The sequence below is a fragment of the Triplophysa rosa genome, linkage group LG18 (genome assembly GCF_024868665.1).
Source record: "Triplophysa rosa linkage group LG18, Trosa_1v2, whole genome shotgun sequence".
Classification (NCBI taxonomy): Eukaryota; Metazoa; Chordata; class Actinopteri; order Cypriniformes; family Nemacheilidae; genus Triplophysa; species Triplophysa rosa.
In genome coordinates this window covers 21,357,037-21,382,423 of record NC_079907.1, presented here as the reverse complement: position 1 = coordinate 21,382,423, position 25,387 = coordinate 21,357,037, and the positions used below count along the sequence as shown (strand labels likewise).

The 25,387-nt window shown below is 39.4% G+C and overlaps 1 protein-coding gene and 1 long non-coding RNA gene across 2 annotated transcripts; both read right to left on the bottom strand.

The window, feature by feature from the left end:
* Window positions 1-901: 901 nt before the first annotated feature.
* klhl11 (kelch-like family member 11) lies at window positions 902-19,803 on the bottom strand. The gene is made up of 2 exons (XM_057358370.1): window positions 19,087-19,803; window positions 902-5,443 (listed from the first exon to the last, which is right to left on the bottom strand). Exons 1-2 carry the CDS (start codon window positions 19,608-19,610, stop codon window positions 3,856-3,858), a joined length of 2,112 nt encoding a protein of 703 aa, XP_057214353.1. The 5' UTR covers window positions 19,611-19,803; the 3' UTR covers window positions 902-3,855.
* Window positions 7,338-11,695, bottom strand: LOC130569033 (uncharacterized). Its single transcript, XR_008964777.1, has 3 exons — window positions 8,552-11,695; window positions 8,203-8,469; window positions 7,338-8,114 (listed from the first exon to the last, which is right to left on the bottom strand). It is a non-coding gene; the product is annotated as an uncharacterized LOC130569033 (long non-coding RNA).
* Window positions 19,804-25,387: the final 5,584 nt, after the last annotated feature.

Here is a 25,387-nt window from a genome sequence, read left to right as displayed (position 1 = left end):
AAAAAGGACAAAACATGAAAAAGTGAGAAGAAATGTGTTGCATTGCATGACAATTTCCATATTTCTTTTAAGGTTTATCCTTTTTTTTGTGTGTTTAACTTTTGTTTATCTTTGTTTGGTTTTCTTGTACAGCTGCTTTGATGCAATGCAAATTGTACAAGCGCTATAAAATAAAATTACATTGAATTGAATGACAGTGAGTTAATAAGACAACACATTAGATTGTGCAGGGTTCATGTTTGTACCCGATCCTATTAGAGACACGCTAACATCTCCAAGACAGCGCAGAAATGCCATAGCGCCAAAAATGGAAGAAATCACTATATTAACATATTTAGCAACTGGAGAAATGCAGCAGAGATGATTTGGTTCTGTCACAACCTTCTATGGTGATCACACAAACAATTACAGCACTTACAGAAACTTATTGACTGTTAATTTTCTATCAAATACGTTGACATTAACAGCATGGTAAATAAAATAATAAATAAAGAATATATACATATACATACAGTATATAGTGCGTGTGTGTGTGCGTGAGTACGGTAAAACAGGAAAAAATAGGTGTGCAATTTCAAACTAATGACCAATTGATACTTAAAAGCGGTCTTTTTTCCTTCTTGGCCAACCAACCAATCACAGTCTTTAAAAGACTGTGTCATACGGGCTCAGCCCCACCTCCTCACTAAGATGCAAGTTTTTGTCTTTTCCTTGCTCAAATTTGCTCTCAGATTGGTCCTGAATCATTTTAAGATAAGACTCATTAGCTAATTTTAAAATAAACCTAAATTAGGCCCTGAACACCATGCAAGGATTAAAATAAAATAAAGATTATTACTTTGGACAACCTACCAAACATTCTACTGTTTGTCACTTTGTAAAAATATATGCAAGAACTGGATTTGTTGATCAAGGTATTCTTTTATTAATTTTCATTCAAGAGCCACAATACTTTAGAACACATGCAAAAGAAAATAGCTCTACTACATTTTCTCTTGAAAGACAATGACAAAAGCAGAAAAAGAAAATCAGAGCCTAAATACTCTTGTTTGTTGTGTATGATACAACTATGAAAAGGTCAAAATATACATTATCCAAAGCCATTTCTATCTGGATTTTTATTCAAGAATACTGTGAAATACTTTGGTATGGAATAATGCAATAATGGCTCAGTGTTCATCAAGTAAACGTAAAAATGTTAAGCTGGTCTTGAGCAGCAATGATTGGTTTAATTTCTACTGCATTATAAAGTGTAATAAGCATCTTTCAAGGAAATCAAATTAATTATTACTTATGGCACAAAAAATGTATAACAAGACTATTAGGATTTTAGAATATTAGCATGACTGGAAAGAAATGACTGATAAAGTAGAAAGAAATGAAAGACATTTCAATATAGAAATTTGCTTTCTGCAGAGTGGAGCTAAGTTACTGTCAAATGTGTGCAATATTTTAATCAAATTGAGGAATGTACATTTGCAGTTCACTTGTTTTTACACGGCTATGGAATGGTTCAAATTTTCACTGGCCCCACCACAAATAAAGCCGTAAATAAATAATATTGTCTAGTTATTCGTTTATGTATTTTTACCTATGCAATCTTAATAAATAAGGTTAAGATACCATAAAGCTAGTAACCCGACTCATAGAAATGTCAACTATTGTCAAAGACAACTAATCAGTCAGTAATAAAATAAGAACAAACAATCTCATTACAAACAATTGCACAGATATATGTAATAAAGCAAACATACAAATTAAATAATGTGTTTCAGGTTGGTCTAGCAGGTAGTTATCAGGTACAAAAACTTAAGAAAGTAATCAAATGTACAGTAAAATAACATTTCATACTAGTCTTCACTGTATAAATTAAATTGATATTAAACCTTATTAAAGTTATAAAAGTTAATCAGGCATGGCCAGTGAGTGTTTTCGTCTTCATCCTTTGTTGTTTCAGAAACATTAAAAACATGTTCATAATGCTTCTGTCCCTTTAAGACTTTATATCGTTACACATTTGTTTTGTTTCCCAACTGTTTATGTTTACTTAGGGTAACATAATGGACTACTTTTACAAGGATACTTGCTAGTATGGGCATTCCGACATCATTTTGTGTGGATATGTCTGTTCAAGAGCAAGGTGACGCAAAAGCGAACTTAATTCAATATTCTGAGGTGCGACTCGCAAACAGCCCGGGAGAACAGAGTTCTCTTTTGCGTCGCCTTGCAGTATCTCGCAAGGCTTAAAAACGTGCATATTCTAAACGTTCATTATGATACAGCACTGGCCCGATTACGCAAGTGACAATTTTGTCACTTCAGTTCTGTCTCACATGCTTGCCCCAGGACATTATTGTCGAGCCCTGTTTTACATCAAGTTAAAGACACACATAAAATGTACAGAAAGACATTATACTTAGTTTATGAATATAGAATGTCCAAAGTATCTTTGTAACAGCAAATACATTGCTTTTTCAATGTCCGAAAAACACATACAATCATAAAAGCAATTCAAATGACTATAGTGGATTATAAATATCTCATGAAAACAACAGAGGTGTCTAAGATAACATTTAAGATTTTAAGGCCCGGTTTCATAGACAAGGCTTAGCCTAATCCAGTTTAATTTAGGCTATTTAAGTCGCTTTTATAAAAAAAAATTTGGTGTGCATCTTGAGACAAAACAATGGCACTGCCATATTTTAAGATATGACAGGGCAAGTTATTTTCAGTTAAGACAGCTCAAAACTCATTTTAGTCTGGGACTAGTCTTAAGCCTTGTCTGTGAAACCGGGGCTAAATGTATTTGGAAAAACTAAATAAATCATTGCCACTCAAATCAAATATGGCAGGATTTTAATGTAACAAAGAGGTAAACAAAACGGATGGCCTAAGGGTGAGTATATCATTACAACTTTAAAAGGAGAACTATTCCTTTATAATTTGAATTGGTAATTATGTATGACACGACTTAGTAATTCCATGAGCTTTCAAAGAAGACAATAGAAAAGAAAATTAGAACAGTAAGATCTAGATTAGGTGCATGTATTTATGAGAAATGACACAAAGAAATACAAATGACTACAACCATATTGCATTCCTGGTACAATAAATAAATAATAATAATATTTAATAATAAAAATTAATGGAGCACAATTTGAGTCCAATAACTTAAAGGAAAGGTTAAGAAAATAAGCAAGAGGTTTAACTGTGCTGATTTACAAGTGCTAATTTGTTGCTTTGTTTAAAGGTATAGTTCACCCGAAAATGAAAATTCTGGTCATCAGATACTCGCCCTCAACTTTCTTTTCTTGTTCTGTTAAACACTAAAGGTGATATTTGGAAGAATGTGGGAAACCAAACAGTTCTGGGGCACCAAGTTTGGAACAACTTGAGGGCTAGTAAATTATGATCGATAAGAGTCAATTCATTTTGGGGTGAACTATCCCTTAAATGGTGATTGCCCGCCACTCTAACAAAAAATAATAAAATACAACACAAAATCAGCCAACACAACAGTTATCAAACTGAATGATGACTAAATTACTGCTGTTCAGCAGCTGCAGCATATTATTGTCAAGGCAAATTCATGCAAGGTCATAAAACAACATTTTAAGTGTAAATGTAAAATGTAAGATTTCCTCTAATTATACGATTCCATTAAACAAACATTAAAATATTCTCTTTACCATCTTTAACAATTTTATACATCTTTGTCTGTTTCCCAACAGACAAATGAAACAAAACACTCAAATGAAACAAGAACAGGATCAAGGGAATGCTTTTGACACAATGTTCTCTGAATTTCAGCAGCAGTTTGTCTATTGCTCCTCCCTAGTGGGGCTTTAATGATATTCAGCATTCAATTTGTGATTGCAGCTGTCTCCGTAGAGTTAATGTGCGTCGATGTAACTGCTGCATTTGTTGCATGCGGTCCCGCTGCCGTGCCAAGTTCTGAGGCATTGGGTAGCGCTGGCAGCCATAAAGAAAGCGGTAGGGGATGCGCACATGGCATGCTGTTGCACGACAGCGCGGCTGGGGCATGGGTGGCAGAAGCATCCAGCGCTTGCGCTCAGCACAATAACGATATGCCTCTTTGCGATACTGTTTGTCCACATCATCACTGTTCCTCCAGCCACCAATCACAAACACATCATCGCCAAGAAAACAGATAGCAGCACCCTCGACACTGGTAACCTCTGGGGGAAGACTCTCAAGAATATCATCTGAGATCCTTGCGCTAATCTTCTGCCGTGCAACCTCGTCACGTATGTTGGTGTAGCTCTTGGGACAGCAGGAAGCAGTGTGGTAAAAGTTGGTGGATGCTACAGCCATTTGAAACAAGCAGTAGTTATCAATTAGTGGAAGAGAGTCAACCTCTTGCCATTGCCGACTGACAGTGTCGTAACGAGTAGTAACTGTTTTCAACCCATCATCGCTGTCAGTATCTACAGGTGTTCGTGCTGTAACATAAACATATCGATCTTCAACACTTATGGCCTTGACATCTCTCAAAATCTTGGGGGCCGACTCAAGGTTGTGCCACTTATCCTGGTCGGGCTCATAAACACTCACATCTTTGAAGCCAGGGCTGAAGTTGCCATGACCGCCAATGCTATATAGAATATTTTTGATGCAGGTGAGGCCAAAGGAATGCTTACGTGTGGTGAGGTTGCTCACCTGTTCCCAGGTGTTGCGATTTGGATTGTAGCGTTCCATGGTCTTTGCAAATCCTGGTTCCATGGACCCTGCCACATATACATGTGTATCAGTGGTAGCAATAGCATGACCATCTAGGTGGTTGTGAATGTGTGGTAAATTAATCCACCGATCCTCATACACAAAATACCCTACGCACTCACTCAGGTAGTCACCTCCCTCAGACACACCACCAACCACCATTATAACATCCATGTTCTGGCCAAACCTTGGTTGGAAGGTGGCCATGTATGAAGCCCAGAACTCCGTATCAGCAGATTTAAGGTTCTCAAAGCGAATTGCATGACCTTCCACAGCCTCTGAAACAAGCTGGAGACAGGCTGCATTTTGCACCACCAACGGCTCGTTTTTTACAACTCTTGTTAGATAGGTTGGCTTTATCTGTGGTAAGCGGAGAAGACGAAAGAGCTCCTCAAAATACTCCTCACGCTCTTCTGAGTTCTTCTGAACCCACTTGATGACAGCATCAAACAGAACCTCTTCAGAGTCCACTGTAATTTCAGCATCAGAGAGCCAGTCCCTGACCAGATGGAATGGTAAAGTGTAAAACTCCTCATCTTGGATTACTTTGTGGAAGTTGCGGCGTATCATATCAGCAGCACGCAAGGCCAGCTGATCCAAAGTATACATGTGTGCCAAGCTATGGACGGCCACACAGTTACCAAGGCTAAGTTTCCTCTTGAGAAACTCTCCACAAAAGTCTTTTAACTGCACCAGCAAAAACCTAAAGGAATGGAAAACAATTTCTCTTAGCATGGAGTTGCAAAAACAGACATTAACAGGTACAGTACATAACTCTCTGCATGGCATTGTAAAGATTATGGGCAAAACTTCTTAGGAAAACGATCATCCTGTTTTCAAGTTCACAAATCTATTAATGTCAGTTCACAAATCTATTAATGTCAGTACAATCTGCATTTAAATGTTTTAATAGATCTATGTCATTAAGCAGGCCTGGGATCAATTACAATAATTAACATCAGACTTTTTGTCATCATGTCAGTTGCTTTTGATTAATATGTGTGTGGGAGAGACAGTTCAGAAACGGCATGTTCGACTTCATTCTGCGGCATCTGATATCAAACTTCCACGAGTGTTTTGAAAGTTAAGTTGGGGTGACAAAAGTGCGCATGCGCAGTAACGTTTGTTTATGTTGTTATGATGAAACCCTCGATAGTTATAATATATGAAAAACACAGCAACATTTAGTTTAGTTAAAAGTCTTTATTTAAACATTCGTTAGATTTTAATGTCATTTCTTTCTTGTTTCAATGCACCCATTGTGCTTTCACAGCGACAGTGCGCATCCTACTGCTGCCCGTTTACAATCAATACAAATATGCGAGTTTGTATGTTTTTTTAATACATTTATGAGCGTTTGACAGCGCAGATTATATCATTTCTTTTTGAACCCGCAATAAATCGAAGAACATATCGCAATGTAGTTTTAAGGCTATATCGCCCATCCCTAATGTATGTAGAGATGAAGTTTGGTAGCATATGCAACCTTTGCGCTTTTCTGAGAGACATTTTATTTTCCAACTACTCCACGTTTGCAACCTACAATTTTGGATTTTCCATTGTTAATCATGCTAGAGTGCCTGTAAATGCAGCGCAACACATTCACATCCACTATTTAACAACAAATATCTCTTTAGCAGACTGTGTAGTTTTCGTCATAACGAAAGTTTCAAATTTTCATGCATTTTAAAGTCGTGCCCGTTTAAAGGGGTCATATGGCAGAAGTACGTGTTTTTCTGTGTTTTTGGTGTGTTATAAGTTGCCCATGCATGTATTAGACATGTAAAATTGCAGAAATGAAAGTGTGGGAACAAAAGATGCATTCTATCTAAAAGCGAATGCTCAACCAGACTTGCCTGAAACGCCTCGTGTAACCACACCCCGGCGAATCTACGTAACTTCGTAACATGATTTGACTGACTAAGACCGCCCAAATCTACACGTAGTTAAGTTGGGCGTAATTGTAAATCTCATTGTATCGCCTTGTCAGTACAATTGCTTTGGAACCTCATGTTCCAAATATGGTAAGAGGCGTTACATTTCCGTGAAATGCTTGCAGTATTCGACCAATCACTACGCACTGGTGAACTGGCCAATCATAGCACACCTCGCTTTTCAGAGCGATGAGCTTTGTAAAAAATCAGAGCGTTTCAGAGAGGCGGGGCAAAGAGCAGATACAAACATGCACGGTATGTGGAAAAAACAATGTTTTTTAAAGTTTAAATGGTGTATACACATTGCATTACATCTAAAACAAACAATAATATTCGTTTTAGCCGTGTCACATGACTCCTTTAAACAGTCAAGCGAGTAGACTCACAGATGTTTCTTCTGACATGAGCATATCTTGCACATCCGAAGATTATGTGAAAAACACTCAAGGTTCACTTGAATAAAAAGTGGATGTGTATAGGGTTGGGTATCGTTAAGATTTTAACGTTATTACTACTCTTATCGATCCTTTACTTTAATGGTATTCTTATTGGTACTTTTTGAAAGAAACAAACTGGGACCAAAATCAACACTGCTTTATTTGAATTAACATAATTAACATTTCTTAATCCTAGATAAATAAAATAAACAAAAATAAACAATATACAACAACAGAAACAGAAATATTTTTAATAATAATTTTATGTATATTTCTCGAAAAAATATATACATCAAAGAACAGAATTAACATTGCTTGATCTGCATTAACATAATTATGACTTCTTTATGCATAATAAATAAAAGAAACATTATTAACAAAAAGAAAGAGCAATGTTTTTAACAAATGACTACTAGAAACAGCAACACAGGTCTTCTGCAGAAATATTAACATGTCGGCCTTCTCTGGCAGAAGCCTGGGCCTCTCCTGGCTTATCTTGCACCTCCCTCTCCTCCTCCTCTGAGAACAGCTCTTCCTAAGCATTTCATTGGCCTCAACAACTGCCTTCCCTCAGCCTATCCAGGTGAAGTTACTCACTGGCCTCCCTTTAAATCTGGGGACCATTATTGTGGTCTCATGCAGAAAGGCTTGAATGTTCTCATCCCGGTAGCGCTCAGAGAGGCTCTCCCACACCTTCTCTTTGATGGCTGACACAAACATGGTATCTTCATCCTTCACTGTAAAATGCTCTTCTAGTTCATGGAGGATAGGAATTATCTGTCCGCTGATGGGATTACTTTCACATGACACACACAGTGTCGATGTATAAAGGATTTTCATAAGGATAAATTCCGCTCCAGGTTGACTTTTGTCATCACTTTTCGCAGCCGTGGGTCCAAGGCTGCTGCTTGGATTGCTGGATACTGCTCCAAGAATCTCTCTACCATTAGATATAAATTCCATCTGGTTTTCACATCAAGGATGAGTGAATGTTGTGGGAGTCCTGAAACAACAACAAAAACATATTGAATTAAATTGTTAAATGTAGTAATTGCAAACTAATAATTTAATAGGTTGAAATGGCTTCTTACCAAGGAGCTGCTGCTTTTCAGTCAACACTGTTCTTATCCTGGCTGTCCATTTATCAATGGAACTTTTGTTTCAATCTGCCTTGGCGTGTGTAGTGCACCGTCACGGTTAAAGAGTGGTCCTGACAGAGGCTGGTCCACCCATCTGATGTATGGTGATCTGATGATCTGGCTTTTTGTATCCCATATACCAGGTAAGAATGAATGTGTCAATGAGATAAACCCCTGGAGGGTGGGGTATATTTGGGGTTGTGTACCTCGCACATCTCCCTACAGCAAAAAATATATATATTTGTGTGATTTGTTTAGAATCATTGTCTTTTCTCAGTATATGACACACTGTTATGGTTACCTAAAGCTCTAGGACTCCACTGTTGAGAATGGGTGTAGGCTTTTCACTACAAACTTGGTCACAGCTAGGTGGCACTCATGCACACTTTCCTCATTCATTTTCCCACTGGCTGCCAGAGTAAAGGGGTTGTCTTGCGGATGGACCAGCACTATCAGGAGTGGTTTGGTTACTTACGCCCCTTTCAGACCACCAGCGACAGTGACTGTTGGCAACAGGAAGTGGGCATGTCTAGCGACTCGACAAAGTTGAGATTTGCTCAACTTTATGCAAATGATGAGCGACTTTCAGGAGCGACTACCTCACATCATCCATCTCCTGTCAGTTTCTGCAGGGTTTGTTTATAAATGTTTCTAGGACACACCTTCTAGCCAGGAACACCTTCTAACAACCTGCAATACTGCACTGAATTATTTCAGTTTTCAGTGCAATAAATGATTACAAATAAAGGCTGATTTTTTTTCAGGTAATTAAGTAGTAGAAAATGGATTAAATGTGTAACTTCATTTCACCCATGCCACGTGGAATTAGCATAGTTTTACCGTAAGGGTATGGAAACTAGTTAGATCGAATTTACAGTTGTTTAAAATAGGGTGAATGGCCAGTGGCAGCTGGTGCACAATTTTTTGGAGGGGGCGCAACAAGCGATTTGACATGTGATGTAAACATATCATCACTGCTTAGTTCAACAAAACATTTAACTATCAAAGCATAAAATGGTGTGTATTAACAGTAATAAAGTGCCAGTCCAATATCCAGTCAGTATACTTGATTACTTATTATAGTAAGCTGTAGTAAAATTCCTAGATGCTACAGTGTTATTGAACTGTACCATAGTAAATATTAAGGTATAATCCAGGGTCATTCCGTGTCATCTCAACCAGAGGTCCCCGGCTCAATGTAGCATCTAGTACCAGATTTTTGAAAAATGACCCACATTTGGTTCTTGATGACTAAAAATGTGTACATTTGAAAAGTTCTCATGATGCCACAGTTAGATCCCTTTATCTCTCAGACTGAACCATATAGGGCCTTAAAAATGTAGTTCCCAAAAGAAAGGTTGGTCAAGTACAAGAATCTAAAAGGCCATTAATGTATCTCTAACGTTTCTGGAGTTACAGGCATGCAAATTTTGAAAAAAGAACACAAAAAATGCCCTTTCTTCATTTTTGAGCGGTCACCACTGGCATAAAATGCATCAAGGATTGCTAAAATTGACAGATTTTACTAACAGATATACCAATATCTGTGTAAAAATACTGACAGGTAGTAATTGCACAAAAAATATGCTTTGTTTTCTTAACAGGCGTCACTTTTAGTAAAGAGCTGTAGTTGATTTCTCTATATGCATTTGCATAGTGCTCGTGGGAGATCCGCCGATCCACGTGGGAGGGTGCGCAGCTCAGCATGCAGTCAAACACATCCATTGTCCATGCAACATCCCACTCAGCCGCCACGTCTGCATCAATTTGCTGGCACAAATTGAGAACTACGGCTTAAAATAAGTTGTTCATATTGGCAGTATTAGGGTTTAAAACTAAATGGAAATGCTGAACCATCGTTAATCTGCTTTGGAAGGAAAGTAAAAGTTAAAGACGCACCACTCTGCAGCCGTGACAATCCTAAAATACACTGCTCAAAAAAATTAAAGGAACACTTTTTAATCAGATTATAGCATCAAGTCAATTAAACTCCTGGGATATTAATCTGGTCTGTTAAGTAGCAGGGGGGGTTGTTAATCAGTTTCAGCTGCTTTGGTGTTAATGACATTAACAACAGGTGCACTAGATGGGCAACACTGAGATGACCCCAAAACAAGAATGGTTTTACAGGTGGAGGCCATTGACATTTCTTTCCCTACTCATCTTTTCAGACTGTTTTTCACAAGTTTTGCATTTGGCTAGGGTCAGTGTCACTACTAATAGCATGAGGCGATACCTGGACCCTACAGACGTTGCATAGGCAGTCCAACTCCTCCAGGATGGCACATCAATACGTGCCATTGCCAGAAGGTTTGCAGTGTCTCCCAGCACAGTCCCAAGGGCATGGAGGAGATTCCAGGAGACAGGCAGTTACTCTAAGAGAGCTGGACAGGGCCGTAGAAGGTCCTTAACCCATCAGCAGAACCGGTATCTGCTCCTTTGTGCAAGGAGGAACAGGATGAGCACTGCCAGAGCCCTACAAAATAACCTCCTGCAGGCCACTGGTGTGGATGTCTCTGACCAAACAATCCGAAACAGACTTCATGAGGGTGGCCTGAGGGCCCGACGTCCTCTAGTGGGCCCTGTGCTCACTGCCCGGCACGGTGGGGCTCGATTGGCAATTGCCATAGAACACCAAAATTTGCAGGTCCGCCACTGGCGCCGTGCTTTTCACATATGAGAGCAGGTTCACCCTGAGCACATGTGATAGACGTGAAAGGGTCTGCAGACACCGTAAAAGAAAGCTATGCTGCTTGTTACATTGTTCAGCATTACCGATTTTGGTGGTGGTCAGTGATGGTCTGGGAGGCATATCCATGGAGGGACGCACAGACCTTTACAGGCTATACAATGGCACTCTGACTGCCATTAGGTATCGGGATGAAATCATTAGACCCATTGTCAGACCCTACGCTGGTGCAGTGGGTCCTGGTGCACGACAATGCCCGGCCTCATGTGGTGAGAGTATGCAGGCAGTTCCTGGAGGACGGAGGAATTGACACGATTGAATGGCCCCCAAGCTTGCCAGACCTAAAGCCAATAGAACACCTCTAGGACATTATGTTTCGGTCCATTTGAACCTGCCAGGTTGCACCTCTGCCCAGGAGCTCAGTGCCGCCTTGGTCCAGATCTGGGAGGAAAAAGCCCAGGACACCAGCCATCGTCTCATAAGTAGCATGCCCCGACGTTGTCAGGCATGCATACAAGCCCGTGGGGGCCATACATACTACTGAGTACCATTTTGATTTGCTGCAATGAAATTTCAGCAAAATGGACTGCTGCATCATTTTTTTACTTTCATTTTTCGGGGTGTCTTTCAATTCAGCCCGCTGTAGGTTGATCATTTTCATTTCCATTAAACGATGTGGCATCCTTTCGTTCCTAACACATTACCCAGTCCATATCAGTATATGCAGGTGCTGGTCATATAATTAGAATATCATCAAAAAGTTGATTTATTTCACTAATTCCATTCAAAAAGTGAAACCTGTATATTATATGCATTCATTACACACAGACTGATATATTTCAAATGTTTATTTCTTTTAATTTGATGATTATAACTGACAACTAATGAAAATCCCAAATTCAGTATCTCAGAAAATTAGAATATTACTTAAGACCAATACAAAGAAAGGATTTTTAGAAATCTTGGCCAACTGAAAAGTATGAACATGAAAAGTATGAGCATGTACAGCACTCAATACTTAGTTGGGGCTCCTTTTGCCTGAATTACTGCAGCAATGCGGCGTGGCATGGAGTCGATCAGTCTGTGGCACTGCTCAGGTGTTATGAGAGCCCAGGTTGCTCTGATAGTGGCCTTCAGCTCTTCTGCATTGTTGGGTCTGGCATATCGCATCTTCCTCTTCACAATACCCCATAGATTTTCTATGGGGTTAAGGTCAGGCGAGTTTGCTGGCCAATTAAGAACAGGGATACCATGGTCCTTAAACCAGGTACTGGTAGCTTTGGCACTGTGTGCAGGTGCCAAGTCCTGTTGGAAAATGAAATCTGCATCTCCATAAAGTTGGTCAGCAGCAGGAAGCATCAGAAGCGTCTCGCCTGGGCTAAAGACAAAAAGGACTGGACTGCTGCTGAGTGGTCCAAAGTTATGTTCTCTGATGAAAGTAAATTTTGCATTTCCTTTGGAAATCAGGGTCCCAGAGTCTGGAGGAAGAGAGGAGAGGCACAGAATCCACGTTGCTTGAGGTCCAGTGTAAAGTTTCCACAGTCAGTGATGGTTTGGGGTGCCATGTCATCTGCTGGTGTTGGTCCACTGTGTTTTCTGAGGTCCAAGGTCAACGCAGCCGTATACCAGGAAGTTTTAGAGCACTTCATGCTTCCTGCTGCTGACCAACTTTATGGAGATGCAGATTTCATTTTCCAACAGGACTTGGCACCTGCACACAGTGCCAAAGCTACCAGTACCTGGTTTAAGGACCATGGTATCCCTGTTCTTAATTGGCCAGCAAACTCGCCTGACCTTAACCCCATAGAAAATCTATGGGGTATTGTGAAGAGGAAGATGCGATATGCCAGACCCAACAATGCAGAAGAGCTGAAGGCCACTATCAGAGCAACCTGGGCTCTCATAACACCTGAGCAGTGCCACAGACTGATCCACTCCATGCCACGCCGCATTGCTGCAGTAATTCAGGCAAAAGGAGCCCCAACTAAGTATTGAGTGCTGTACATGCTCATACTTTTCATGTTCATACTTTTCAGCTGGCCAAGATTTCTAAAAATCCTTTCTTTGTATTGGTCTTAAGTAATATTCTAATTTTCTGAGATACTGAATTTGGGATTTTCATTAGTTGTCAGTTATAATCATCAAATTAAAAGAAATAAACATTTGAAATATATCAGTCTGTGTGTAATGAATGAATATAATATACAAGTTTCACTTTTTGAATGGAATTAGTGAAATAAATCAACTTTTTGATGATATTCTAATTATATGACCAGCACCTGTACATCCAGCATGATATTTTCCCCATTGAGATTATGAAGTGTTTTCAAAGTGTTTTATTTTTATTTTTTTTGAGCAGTGTATATCAGTGCGATTGTTTTGTCTCGAGATCCACACTAGTAATGTTTTTATAGGGTATGTTCTTTTAAAACGACTTAAATATCCTAATTTAACTAAGGCCTAGTCCTGGTTTAAACTAATCTAATCTAATCATACTGTATTGGGTTCTTATTGCCGCGACGTGGAAAACGAGTACGGAAGCACGGAATGCAGGCATAAAACGAAAAAGTAGATAATGAAATAATCTAAAGCTACATAGTTATGTTAACAATTACTTAATAATAAATATTAATATTTAAAATGCATGAAAGCCGGATTGACGTTATTTGATGGCAGAATGAGCTGTACATGCAACTTGAGCACACTCAATAAAACTGAGATGAGAATGTCTCAGCTTCTAGATTCACAGAACTTTTAGATTTCTTTGATTATAATGTTTATCACAAAAAAGCGCTTGAATAAACGTGATCGCTTAGCACTGTTATCTGTGTGTCCTTGCAGAGTTTGCGCAGATTCCTCAGATGAAGTTATTGTTCCCAAACATTGAGCCGACTTTCATCAGAGCATACTGCTTGCTTTTCCTCAACAAGAACATGTAAAATAATATTAACATCATAATCACATGCAGACTCAAGTGTTCTTTTTTTGTTTACACACATTGCTTTCATTTTTAAAAATAAAAACATGATATGATGTAGATATTTATTTGTTGATAGGCTATAGGCCCACCCCATGTTTTTTCATTCAACATCATTTAAACAAACAAATAATAAAACATTCGTTTTAAGCTTTTAATTATTTGTTGTTAAATATTTTAAGTTTCATGATTTCAGTGTAATAGACACTTTTACTAAAATTTCATATAATTTGATCACTAAAATTTGATTCGCACTGTCCAACACATTGCACACTTGCACATAGCATCTGGAAACTGTACATTGTGAGAAACAATAGGTTAAACCTGTAAATAACACATCTGTACACTCTCTTAAAAAATTATATATTGTTTTTTGTCTATATAGTTTCACTTTTTGTATATAGTGCATTATTGTTTTTATTTAATTCTCATTTTTCTATCTTAATGTATATTTGCACTAGGGCTGCACGATATTGTGAAAATATGCGATTTTGTTGTTGAATATTGCGATAACGATATTTCTTGCGATATAACATTTCCTAGAGAAATGCTATTTTTTTATTATTTATATATATGTAATTATCATACTGAAATAAACAGGTAATATATATTCTTCTGATGTAATTAAATCTAATTCAGGCTAAAAAAAAATATTGAGGAAGAGGAAAACATTTAGACTTAACACTACAGTGTGTGTTCAATTCAACAGGACTTTTATTTTGATGGGTTTTCTGGGAAGGCTCAAGTTTTTGTGTGTTTGCCAATAGCTTCACTCAAACAGTAAAACGCTCATAAAATAAACTCTCAGAACAACTCTGGAGATGAAGTTCATGTGTTCATATCCTCATACAGTGCAGAGTAGACGCAGATAAATCCTCGACCATCACTCGTGTTGAATGTTAAACTGTGCACATAATTCACTCAGACAAGCAGAACAGCCAGATGACATTGAAATAACAGGATTCCGCGTTCGTATCTAGTTAACGTACGTTACATGGACTCAGTGCACTGCACTATTGATTATTGTTACACACAAACAAGCTCAACCACGACAAACGCACTTCACACATACACGCAGCTCTGTCTAATGCACATATTCGTATTATTCTACTGTACATATATGTCGCACTGTTATTAATTTTTTTTCAAGATACTTGTCCGGTCGGGCAAGTAAAATTCTCTCTCACTTGCCAATACAAAACATTCACTTCTCCCGGACAAGCGTTAATGTCGAGCCCTGCAAAATATTGCCATATTTCAGACGTAACGTACCGTTCTTTTTCGGCACAAGTTCGTCACTGTCATTTTCCTCGCTCGTCTCTTTTCCTGCCATATTTATTTTCTGCTCTCTGCTTTGAGCCGCTAGGTTCACCTTTGGGCCCGCAATCTAGCCAATAGTATAATAGCACCTACTTGGCGGGTATAAAGATAGTAATGCCCCTTCTGATTGGTCCAATTTGGACAATCTAAGCATGCAACACACAAATGATTGACACATGAAACAAATTAAATTTATCGCATCTTTCTGCGATATGGATATCGCATATACTATTATCGAGATAGCGATATTTTTTCGATATATCGTGCAGCCCTAATTTGCACTATGTTTGCACCATATGTACACTTTCTTCTGCACTAAACTCCTGTCGTCAAGTCAAATTCCTTGTGTGTGTAAACTAGGGATGGGAATCGCAGGGTACCTCCCGATACGATTCGATACACGATACAGGGCTCACGATACCGATAATATCACAATGCGCCGATTCTGTGATAATCGATATATCGCTTGGCAATTCTATAAAAATACATCACGACATCTGTAAATGAAGGGAAAAAGGATCTATTAGATGAGCATTTTTAGTGTGTTGCGACTCTCTGTCTTTAGGTTTATTTATTCTTGCGCTTGTCTTTGGACTGCGAGTCTCTGGTGACTCCACACGCGTCTCCTAAAACAGGGGTTTGCGGCGCGTCACATCAAAGCGCTCACGCTATGAGGATCATCGTGCATTTCAACACAAGTTTCGCCTCGGCTCGCCTAAAGTTGAACTTTATAGAAACTATTAAAGCTTTACAAAACAATCTGACTTCTGAAATACGTGAGAATGGGCTTTTTTAATATGCACGCGCAGATACCTGCACCCCTGCACGAGCACTGCGGGTGAGAGATAAAGCGCCGGACTGGAGTGAATCACAAAACTACAGACTGAAAGAAGGTCAAAAGAGTATTCCCAACTTGCAGAGTGCCGAGTTAACCACGTCTACTTATTTACATTCACTACGAAATCCAAAGTGCGCCCAAACTTTTGATTTAGAAGACGCTGGCGCATCTCTAATTTGTTGTTGGTCCGCCATTATGCTCGTATTTCTTCTCCGCTGTGAATTACAATTTCCGTTCATCTGACCATCCGTAATCTGGGAGCGTCACCACAAGAAATATGTGGGTACTGCTGTTCTGGTAAGCACAGTGTAGGTATGAATTTAGATCTTTTGTGTTTGAAAAAAAAATCGATACTTTGTGCCAGAGTATCGATAACGTCTCGCGGGCTGAAATGTCGAGATAAATCGCCGTATCGATTTTTTTCCCACCCCTAGTGTAAACATACTTGGTAATAAAGCTCCTTCTGATTCAGACTTGAGCGGGCGGTCCGAAGCCCCGCCAGTCCCGACATCGCACAATGGTAGCGTGCACACTGTACTAGTTCCCTGTACTAAACAACTTGGAATGTCAAGCTATGTCTGTGCATCCCTAGTACAACATCTGAGAGAACAGTCCGTTTTTGTGGGCGGAGTTTCGAGAGACGTGAACTGAAATGGTTGTCCGTCAGCCTCAGAATCCATTGCTTGAATGGATGTTTTTTCTTTAAATCATTTAATTAATCCAAAAGATTTTGTTTAAATGCATTTTTAGCTTATGTTGAATGAGATTTTTTAATGAACTATTTTGTTCTAGGCATACAGAGTACAATACATTCTTTCAGCAGTCAGCATTCTTTAATGTTAGGCCATTGAATAAGGGAGAGGGCAATTTTTTTTATTTTATTTACTTGTTTTGCTCAATTTTATTTTAAGCTGCATTGTAAAACATTGAAATGCAAGACAAAATATAAAAAAACACATTTTGACCATACAGTTTATGAAATAAAAAATTGGCTAAATAAATAGAAGAAATGCAAAAAATCATGTTCGGTATTCGATATTTGGCCTTCGGCCAAGTGTTTCTTTCTTATTTGGCTTCGGCCAAGAATTTTCATATTGGTGCATCCCTACAGATCACACTTTGGTCTAGGGCTGTGCGATTTGGGGAAAATATCTAATTGTGATTTTTTTGACAGACATTGCGATTGCGATTTGATTTGCGATTTTAACTTTTCTAATTCAAGCTTCAGCTCAATATTGTTGTGTGGAGTACAGTATGGGTATAATTACCCTGCTGAAAGAAAACAACAAAAAAACATTACAGAAATTCTAATTGTTTCCATTAAAACCATTACAAAATTCATTTTTGTAGTGTGTTTTGGGCATTATTCAAATCGGGCTTACTGTTGTTCAATTGGTTCCCAGCTTCAAGATTACATCACACCAATAGAATCCAAATACCAGTGTACACTATTATAGTTTCCATTAAAACAAATACAACTCCCATTGTAACCCTTAAATCCATAACATTTTCTATTGTGTTAGTGAATTATTAAAATAGTTCATAGGTTACATAGGCTGATTTATTATTTTTTAAGTATGTGGGATTTTTTAAAACAAGTAGAAAATGTGCTGAATGTTTAATTTCATCCAAGTGAAATTAGCAAAACAGTTAGATAGAATTTACATTTGTTTGAAACGCGGAGCTAGGCGTGAGTTTACACAGGGTGCGCGCGTGCGTCAAGGCAACAGGCTGTGTGTGCGCATCAAGTTTAAACGGCTCGTCCGCGAGACGCGCAACGCGGGGAAGAGTCGCGCGAGTATGAAACAGGCTATGTGTGCGCATCAAGTTTAAACGGCTCGTCCGCTAGACGCGCAACACGGGGAAGAGTCGCGCAAGTATGAAACAGGCTATGTGTGTGCATCAAGTTTAAACGGCTCGTCCGCGAGACGAGCGAGTATGAAACGGGCTATGTGTGCGTGTCAAGTTTAAATGGCTCGTCCGCGAGACGCGGGGAAGAGAGCGAGTATAACACAGGCTGTGTGTGCGGTCTTCTGAATTGGATGGTTCTTTAGTATTTATTTGCCTAATATGATCGATCTGACTCTGCAGATGCCATAATAACACACTCTCTCTCTCTCTCCCGCTTTCTGTTTTTTTTCTTTTTTTTTTTTGATTAGGCATAACGGAGGTGCGCTCACTCTGTTGGTTAGCAAGAATGCCACTCAAAGCGGGCTTGGAACAGACGCGTTTCCTATATTTCACATTGTTTCCACATCGCAGCCTCTTGCGATTAGCAAATTGCAACGTCTCACATCACGATTGCGATTCGATTTCGATTAATCGTTCAGCCCTACTTTGGTCTGTCCCATTTGGGGCCCGATGTGGGCTGGCCGCTGCCCAAATGACCGGGCCCAAAGGGGCATGTTTGCTGGGGTATAGATATTTGTGGGTTTTGCACTTTCGAGACGCTCCCTAACTTGGCTAGCACTTTGAGACTGCAGCTTTTAGTTTTTCCACTTCGACGCGTATAATTACATTATCCAACCATTTATTTTAAAATGATGCTTTACGTGCACGTTCTGAAAAAAGATACAGTGTGACTCTCCACTATTTTGTGAATACAATTCCATTGATGTTGAAGAAAATATCGAATCTCTAACAATATCCAATATAAAACAGCTGCATCATAAAAGCGTCAAAACGTCAATTTTGATCGAACTGGACCTTCTAGAATAGGCTGCAAAGTTGCAATTATTTTACGTTTTGCATATTAACGTTGCAACGTCCCCATATGACAGAACAAAAGTAACTCATGACAGGCCAATGATTCTGCAATGTCTGAAACCGCTACTAATGTGTATTTTATACGACACACACAAATGTACTGACGTCAGTTAACACCAATAATGCCCAACAACGCCGCCAACATATAACGCGCTTATGACGCTGAAAAAGTGGATTAGCCTCCCGCAAATCACATAGACCGTAATTACCAAAATTGTACCTACGCTCTCTATAACATCCTCTCACCTGTCCGCTAGCTCCAAAACCTCGTGCACATTCGCGGTGCTCACTCGGATTTCGCCAGTGTACATGAACTGGATGACGCTCTCCACCGTTTCTTGGTCGAGGCCTGCCTGGTTGCTCCATTCCTTCATTTCCACCCGCCGCGACACTGACTCCGAAAACTGACCCCCGAGTAGCGGTGTAAAGTAATCCGTTGCCGCGGCCAGGACGGAGCGGTGCGCGGTGTACTCGAAGCTACTGGATGCGCTACTAAACGCCAGTGTCACGTCGCAGAAGAGCCCGAGCTTCCGCTGCTCGTTTTGCCGGCGGGAGAGCTCCGAGCAGTGCGTTGCGGACGCGAAGTCCTCAGCTTCTTCAGATTCCCCGTCCCCCGCTAGAGCGCTGGCCGTGCTCGGACTGCCGCTATTTCGGCCTGCGTCCTCTGGGTTTGGGACGGCTGCCGCCATCTCGACATCCGCAACGTCGATTCGCAAAGTGCGCAATATATTTAGACGGTAGAGTACACACCAACACGCACACTCCAACATACACACTAGATAACGTAAACAGTGCTGCGCGCACGCGCACCCTCGTCACACAACACAGGAGTGACGTTATGAGAAAAAGAAAATGGTGTATCTGTTTGATAGTTGTGGATAGAAGGGATACAGCGACGGCCGGAAGTGATGCAAAATCTTGCCATAAAATTACAAAAAATAACATAATGCCTACCCCAAACCTAAACCTAACCTTACAATAATAAAAAAAAAATGTAATTAACTGTTGTCAGCGTGAGCAAAAATTATGCGGTATTGAAGTGCGCATGCCCATTGGATGTAGCTGTATCCCTTCTAGCCAAAACCCTGTTGGATCCAAGTGGTACTCGCTGCAGAGCCAAGGGGGTGGAGCAAAGCTCAAGCTCCCCCTCGCTGGACCTAGTGGGCGGAGTTTGAGCTATCCACGCGTAGGTACAGTCTGATCTGAACTCATACAGTTTGTTTCGCATGGCAAGAAAAGTGTATATTAAAGATAAACTGAACTTTGAGACATGTATAAAATCTTTCCATAGACTTAAACCGCTGTCTCGACCTAAATGCTAATATTTGTTGTTATTTGTGACTCCCTAACATTTGTCATGATGATTTTTTTCTGTGACAAACGGCATTACGTGAACACCTAATAAAGATATTTAATGCCCAAATAAAACTATGTATGTTTTCTTACAACTGTTGAAACTTTGTATCCATCTCAGAAAATGATATGTCATAATATTTTCTTCTTAATATGATGAATCCTTTCGTTATTTTACTTTTTTTTTTATAAAAGCATACTTTATGATGTAAATTACTACACTTAGTAGGCAATGTGAAAGCTTACTATCTGTGCACTCTTTACTTCTTTTTTCCATCACATTAACATGTGGTTTAGATGTGAATTAAAATAATCGGATTAATTAGTGTAATAAATAGTTTGGCCTAGGTTACCTTATCTGTCCTTTGTTTTTTTATTTGTATATATGAATGCACATACTCCAAAAATCTTGTAAATATAATAATTTAAATTGAATTATATTAGGCCTACTGTAATTGAGGATAGACTCAGCCTTCACGTGGTAGGCTATGCATTATGCTATTTCAATATGTAACCAGTCTAGTGCCCGGTTTCACAGAGGCTTAAGGCTAGTCCCACACTAAAATGAAAGTTTGAGCTGTTTGAACTGAAAATAACGTGCTCTGAAATATCTTAAAATATGCCATTGCCATTGTTTTGTCTCTAGATACACACCAGTAATGTTTTTTACATAAACATTTTTTTAAAAGCTACTTAAATATCATAATTTAACTAAGTGTTAGTCCTGTCTTAAACTAAGCCCTGTCTGTGAAACCGGGCCTATAAGTCTGAAACCAGCCTTGTGATTTACCAGCATGAACATGGTAACACACGTGCTATGAGACTAGTTAGGCATCCAATCCACGGACATTTGGGAGTTGTATAATTTATTAGTCACATATTCCACTGTCCTACAGGTGTTGCTGGATTTATTTGTTTCTATTAACCTTACTTAGCAAATTGTGCATCTAACATAAAATAAATATGTACATAAAATATAATAAATATAATGTAATAAAAAATATATAAAAATATTAATATATTTCAAGAACACAACACTTATTTTCACACAGAATTTTAATGTTATTTTACAAAAACAAAACCCAATAGATATTTACAACATCCCACAATATTCACAAGTCAGGGTTGAAGAAACAAAACACATGGATATTTCTTTTGTCTCGTATTTCCAGCAAAGTCCATGTCCTCTATTCTCTGAAAAGCAAATAAGAAAGGAGCCCGGATTTCTTCTTCGTTCATGTCACCTCCATATGCTGTGTTTATAAATAAGTCACACATTGTGATCGCCAACAAGGCATCATCCTCCTTCATTCTTAAAATCTTTGGCAGTTCAATCTTCCCAGCAAAGTGGCGTTGGTTCTCCTCCACCCACTCACAGGCCAGATGAATATTTCTCATGACCGCTGAGTCCTTTGTGCAATATAAGAAATTCAAATAATAATGTAATTAATCAAGTCCTGCTCATAAACACTTAAACAAAATAGGTATACATAAACAAACAATAGTCAAGTAATACATAAAGATGTCCTCTACATACAGAGATTCTTGGTGTTTGGGTAATCTCAATGACATCTGACTCAGGTGGAATGACTTCTGTTTCATCTGGTTTTGCTAGTTTTCTTTCTTGGGCAACTGCTGTGGGATTTGACTGTGGAAAGTGACAAACATTACAACGTTTTTAGGCGTGCATTATTTTATATACCGCATACATACTGGAAATGCACATTATGGAGGTTTTAACCAAAAGTATAGTTATCAATATCATACCTTGTCAGAGGAAATGCCTGAATTAACTGATAGCACTACCACTTTCTGATTGTATGTCAGACTGATTAAAGATATAGCAACTGAAAATCGGAATATTTTTTTATTCTCTTGATGGTGTTCTCGGTCCTTCTTGCTTAACAAATAACCATAAATGGATGCAAACTTACCAAAGCAAAATCAAATGGCCTTGAGAGCATAACAGAGTGCATATAGAAATACAAAACCAAAACTATATTAAGAAATGTTTGTGGTTAGCACAGAACAATACAACTGTACAGAAATTATAAGACCACTTACCATCAACATGAATACCCACAATCAATTCCTCCCAACTGAAGTGATGCACAAATAAATACAGAATGTAGCTGTCAAGAATCAGAGGCTGAGATATGGCAATGCGCAACAAGGGATGCGGACCAAAACACCACGAGCAAACTCACCACCAAGTTTCGCTTGTTACATGCACTTTCAGCTATGTTACATGCAATTTTGAGAGGTTTACTGTGAAATTACACAAAAATATTCCATTGCCTCTGTATGTGGTTATGGGGTCTGTTTAAAATCGGGTATTCGAAATTCAGGCGGAAATTACGAAAAAAGGACACTTGAGTTGCTTCAGAATAATAATTGAATACCACATGATAGAGAAAAAAATTATTTTTCCTCTATTTGTTGAGACCTGTTGGAATCAAGAACAATTGTCTGCAGGTTCCTGGGCCCCTCAGGCTCAGAGTAATACACTTTCAAAAACAGACTTTAGAAAAAAAACCTTTATTTTTGTGTCTTTTTCATAGGACTGACAACACATACAATAATGTTTAGCACTTTCAGCAGCATTTTATGAAATTTGGGTGGGTTTCCTGGAATATGACACCAAAATTTTGTATTTACACCAATGTATGTGGATATGGTGTGCATTTAAAATTGGGTATGCCAAATTCAGGCTGAAATCCAAAAAATGGCCCAGAGTTCAACAGGTTTCCTTGACCGGATGTGTCTCTGCATGCCCTTTAATATTAATCCAGTAATTCATTGTTAAATTTAATCTACGTATGCTCTCAGGCATTTCTCCTACCTCCTAAATGGGATTAGCAGTCCCTTTTGACCCTGCCATCATTGCCCAGGGTCAAACCCTACCATCTGACCCTGCCATCGTAGCCATGGGGTCACCTGTGTCATCTGACCCTGCCATCGTGACCATGGGGCCACCTGTGTCATCTGACCCTGCCATCGTTGCATGGGTCAAACCGTACCATCAGACCCTGCCATCGTTGCTATGGGTCAAACCGTACCATCGGACCTTGCCATCATTGAAATGGGTCCAACCATACTATCTGACCCTGCCATCGTTGAAATGGGTCAAATCGTACCATCAGACCCTGCCATCGTTGCTATGGGTCAAACCGTACCATCGGACCTTGCCATCATTGAAATGGGTCCAACCATACTATCTGACCCTGCCATCGTTGAAATGGGTCAAATCGTACCATCTGACCCTGCCATCGTCGAAATGGGTCAAACCGGACCATCTGACCTTGCCAACGTTAAAATGGGTCAAACCGGACTATCGGACCCTGCCATCATTGCCGTGGGTCAAACTCTCCTGTCTGATCCTGCCATTGTTGCCATGGAGTCATCGGCTTTTGGTCAGCAGGACAGAATGAAGGTACATTATTATATTACATGCTAATTGCAACATATTAAGTGTAATTATGTATACACCTAAAAAGAAAAAAAATAGTAAATGCTGAAATAATTGTACATTTTATTTTTACAGTTCCCAATTGTGAACATGTGTGGACCAGGAGGAGATGTGAGTGTGGCTACACTAGTGGATAAAGAGCCCTCTTATGTGCCCACCACACCTGAACCAGAGGACCTGCCAGTGTTCCTGACCCAACCTGCAGAGGAGGAACAACAACCCTCAGCCGTGACGGAGGAATCCATCAATGAAGAACAAGACGGGTCATCCGAGAGTCCATCAGAGTCTCCTGCCCATTGTGAAGAGGCAGATTCTGCAGAGAAGCCCTCCATCATTCTGGACAAGGTCAGTCCTGCTCCAACATATCTGAAGGTTTTGTCAAATTTGCCCAGCGTTACATGATTCAGTCTCTTTCCACCAGAGAACGACGATGTGAGTCAGTCACCCAAACGCAAGGTTATTGCCTGTTAGAAAGACAGCTGGAGATTCTGAGGTGCATTTATTCGATTTTCATTGTATATTTACTTTTAATGCATTAGAGCTGCAACCACAGAGACAACTTTATTCCACATTATTGATTTTAGCATTTAGTTATTGCATCCTGAGAACATACTGGCAGGATTCGGGACTATTGTTTCATGTTTTTGCCACTAGATGTCATTGTTTTCACCTGTTGTTTGCCAGTAGTGTAATTGTTGTCACATGTGCCTCGTTTATCCCCATTTTATTTAAGTTGCCATTTGTTCTCTGTACTGTGCTTGGTCTGTAACGTTATGTTAGCCAGTCAGTGTTCTCAAGTCTCGAGTTATTTCGTTTTGTGTACCATGTTTCCGGAGTTGTTTTGGATTACCTTTTGCTGTTCATGTAACATGACGTTCATCGGTGAGCTATTCGAGAAGGAACTGCTGACAGAGAAGGCAATGCTGGAGTTAATGTGTCTTTTACAGGTGAATGAGAAGAGGCTGCAAATGGGTACAGGCAACACCACAAGAACCCTTCCAAATATACCAACAAACAGGGATCACTAGTTTGTCCCTTTTTCTTATTTTACTCATTTTTATCCTTAGTTAAAACTGGCTCTGTCTTCAATATGTTATTTGAATCCTGTATTGAATATATTTTAATGGATACTTTAAACTTTGACTAGGATTATAGTTAATAGCGATTTGTATTTAGAAGCTCTTGTTAAAGTTGCAGTCTGTAAGAATACTGCAAGTGATGTGCGGAAGTATTTTCTTTACGTGAGTTGTGATTCGGCACTGCTCAACTGCGCGGATGAGTCTGATGTTTTGAGTCGTATGTCACGTGTGGCCTGTGACAGTGCACCGGTGAGAATCTTCACTGTACAATATTAGCGCATAATAAACATAACTGGTAACATGGCAGATGATACAACACGAAACAAATAATGACATAAACAGACCCAAATACCGCCAATGGAGGCTGTGTTTGTGTTTTGATATTATTTCGGATGCTGGGTCATATCCATACACTGCCGTTTTGGCTGGGAGTCTCCCGTAACGCGAACCGGACAGAAGCTCCGTGATCGCGGGTCTCAAATGCTGACAGGTACGGTCATATATAGGGATGGGTACCGAGAACCGGTACTTTTTTGGACCGGTACATAATTGGGTCGATACTCTGGTATCGATAAGCTTCATGACAAACGATACTGTTATTGATACTTGCGTTGTTTTATCTCTGTGTATTCGTGTTAAATGGCGA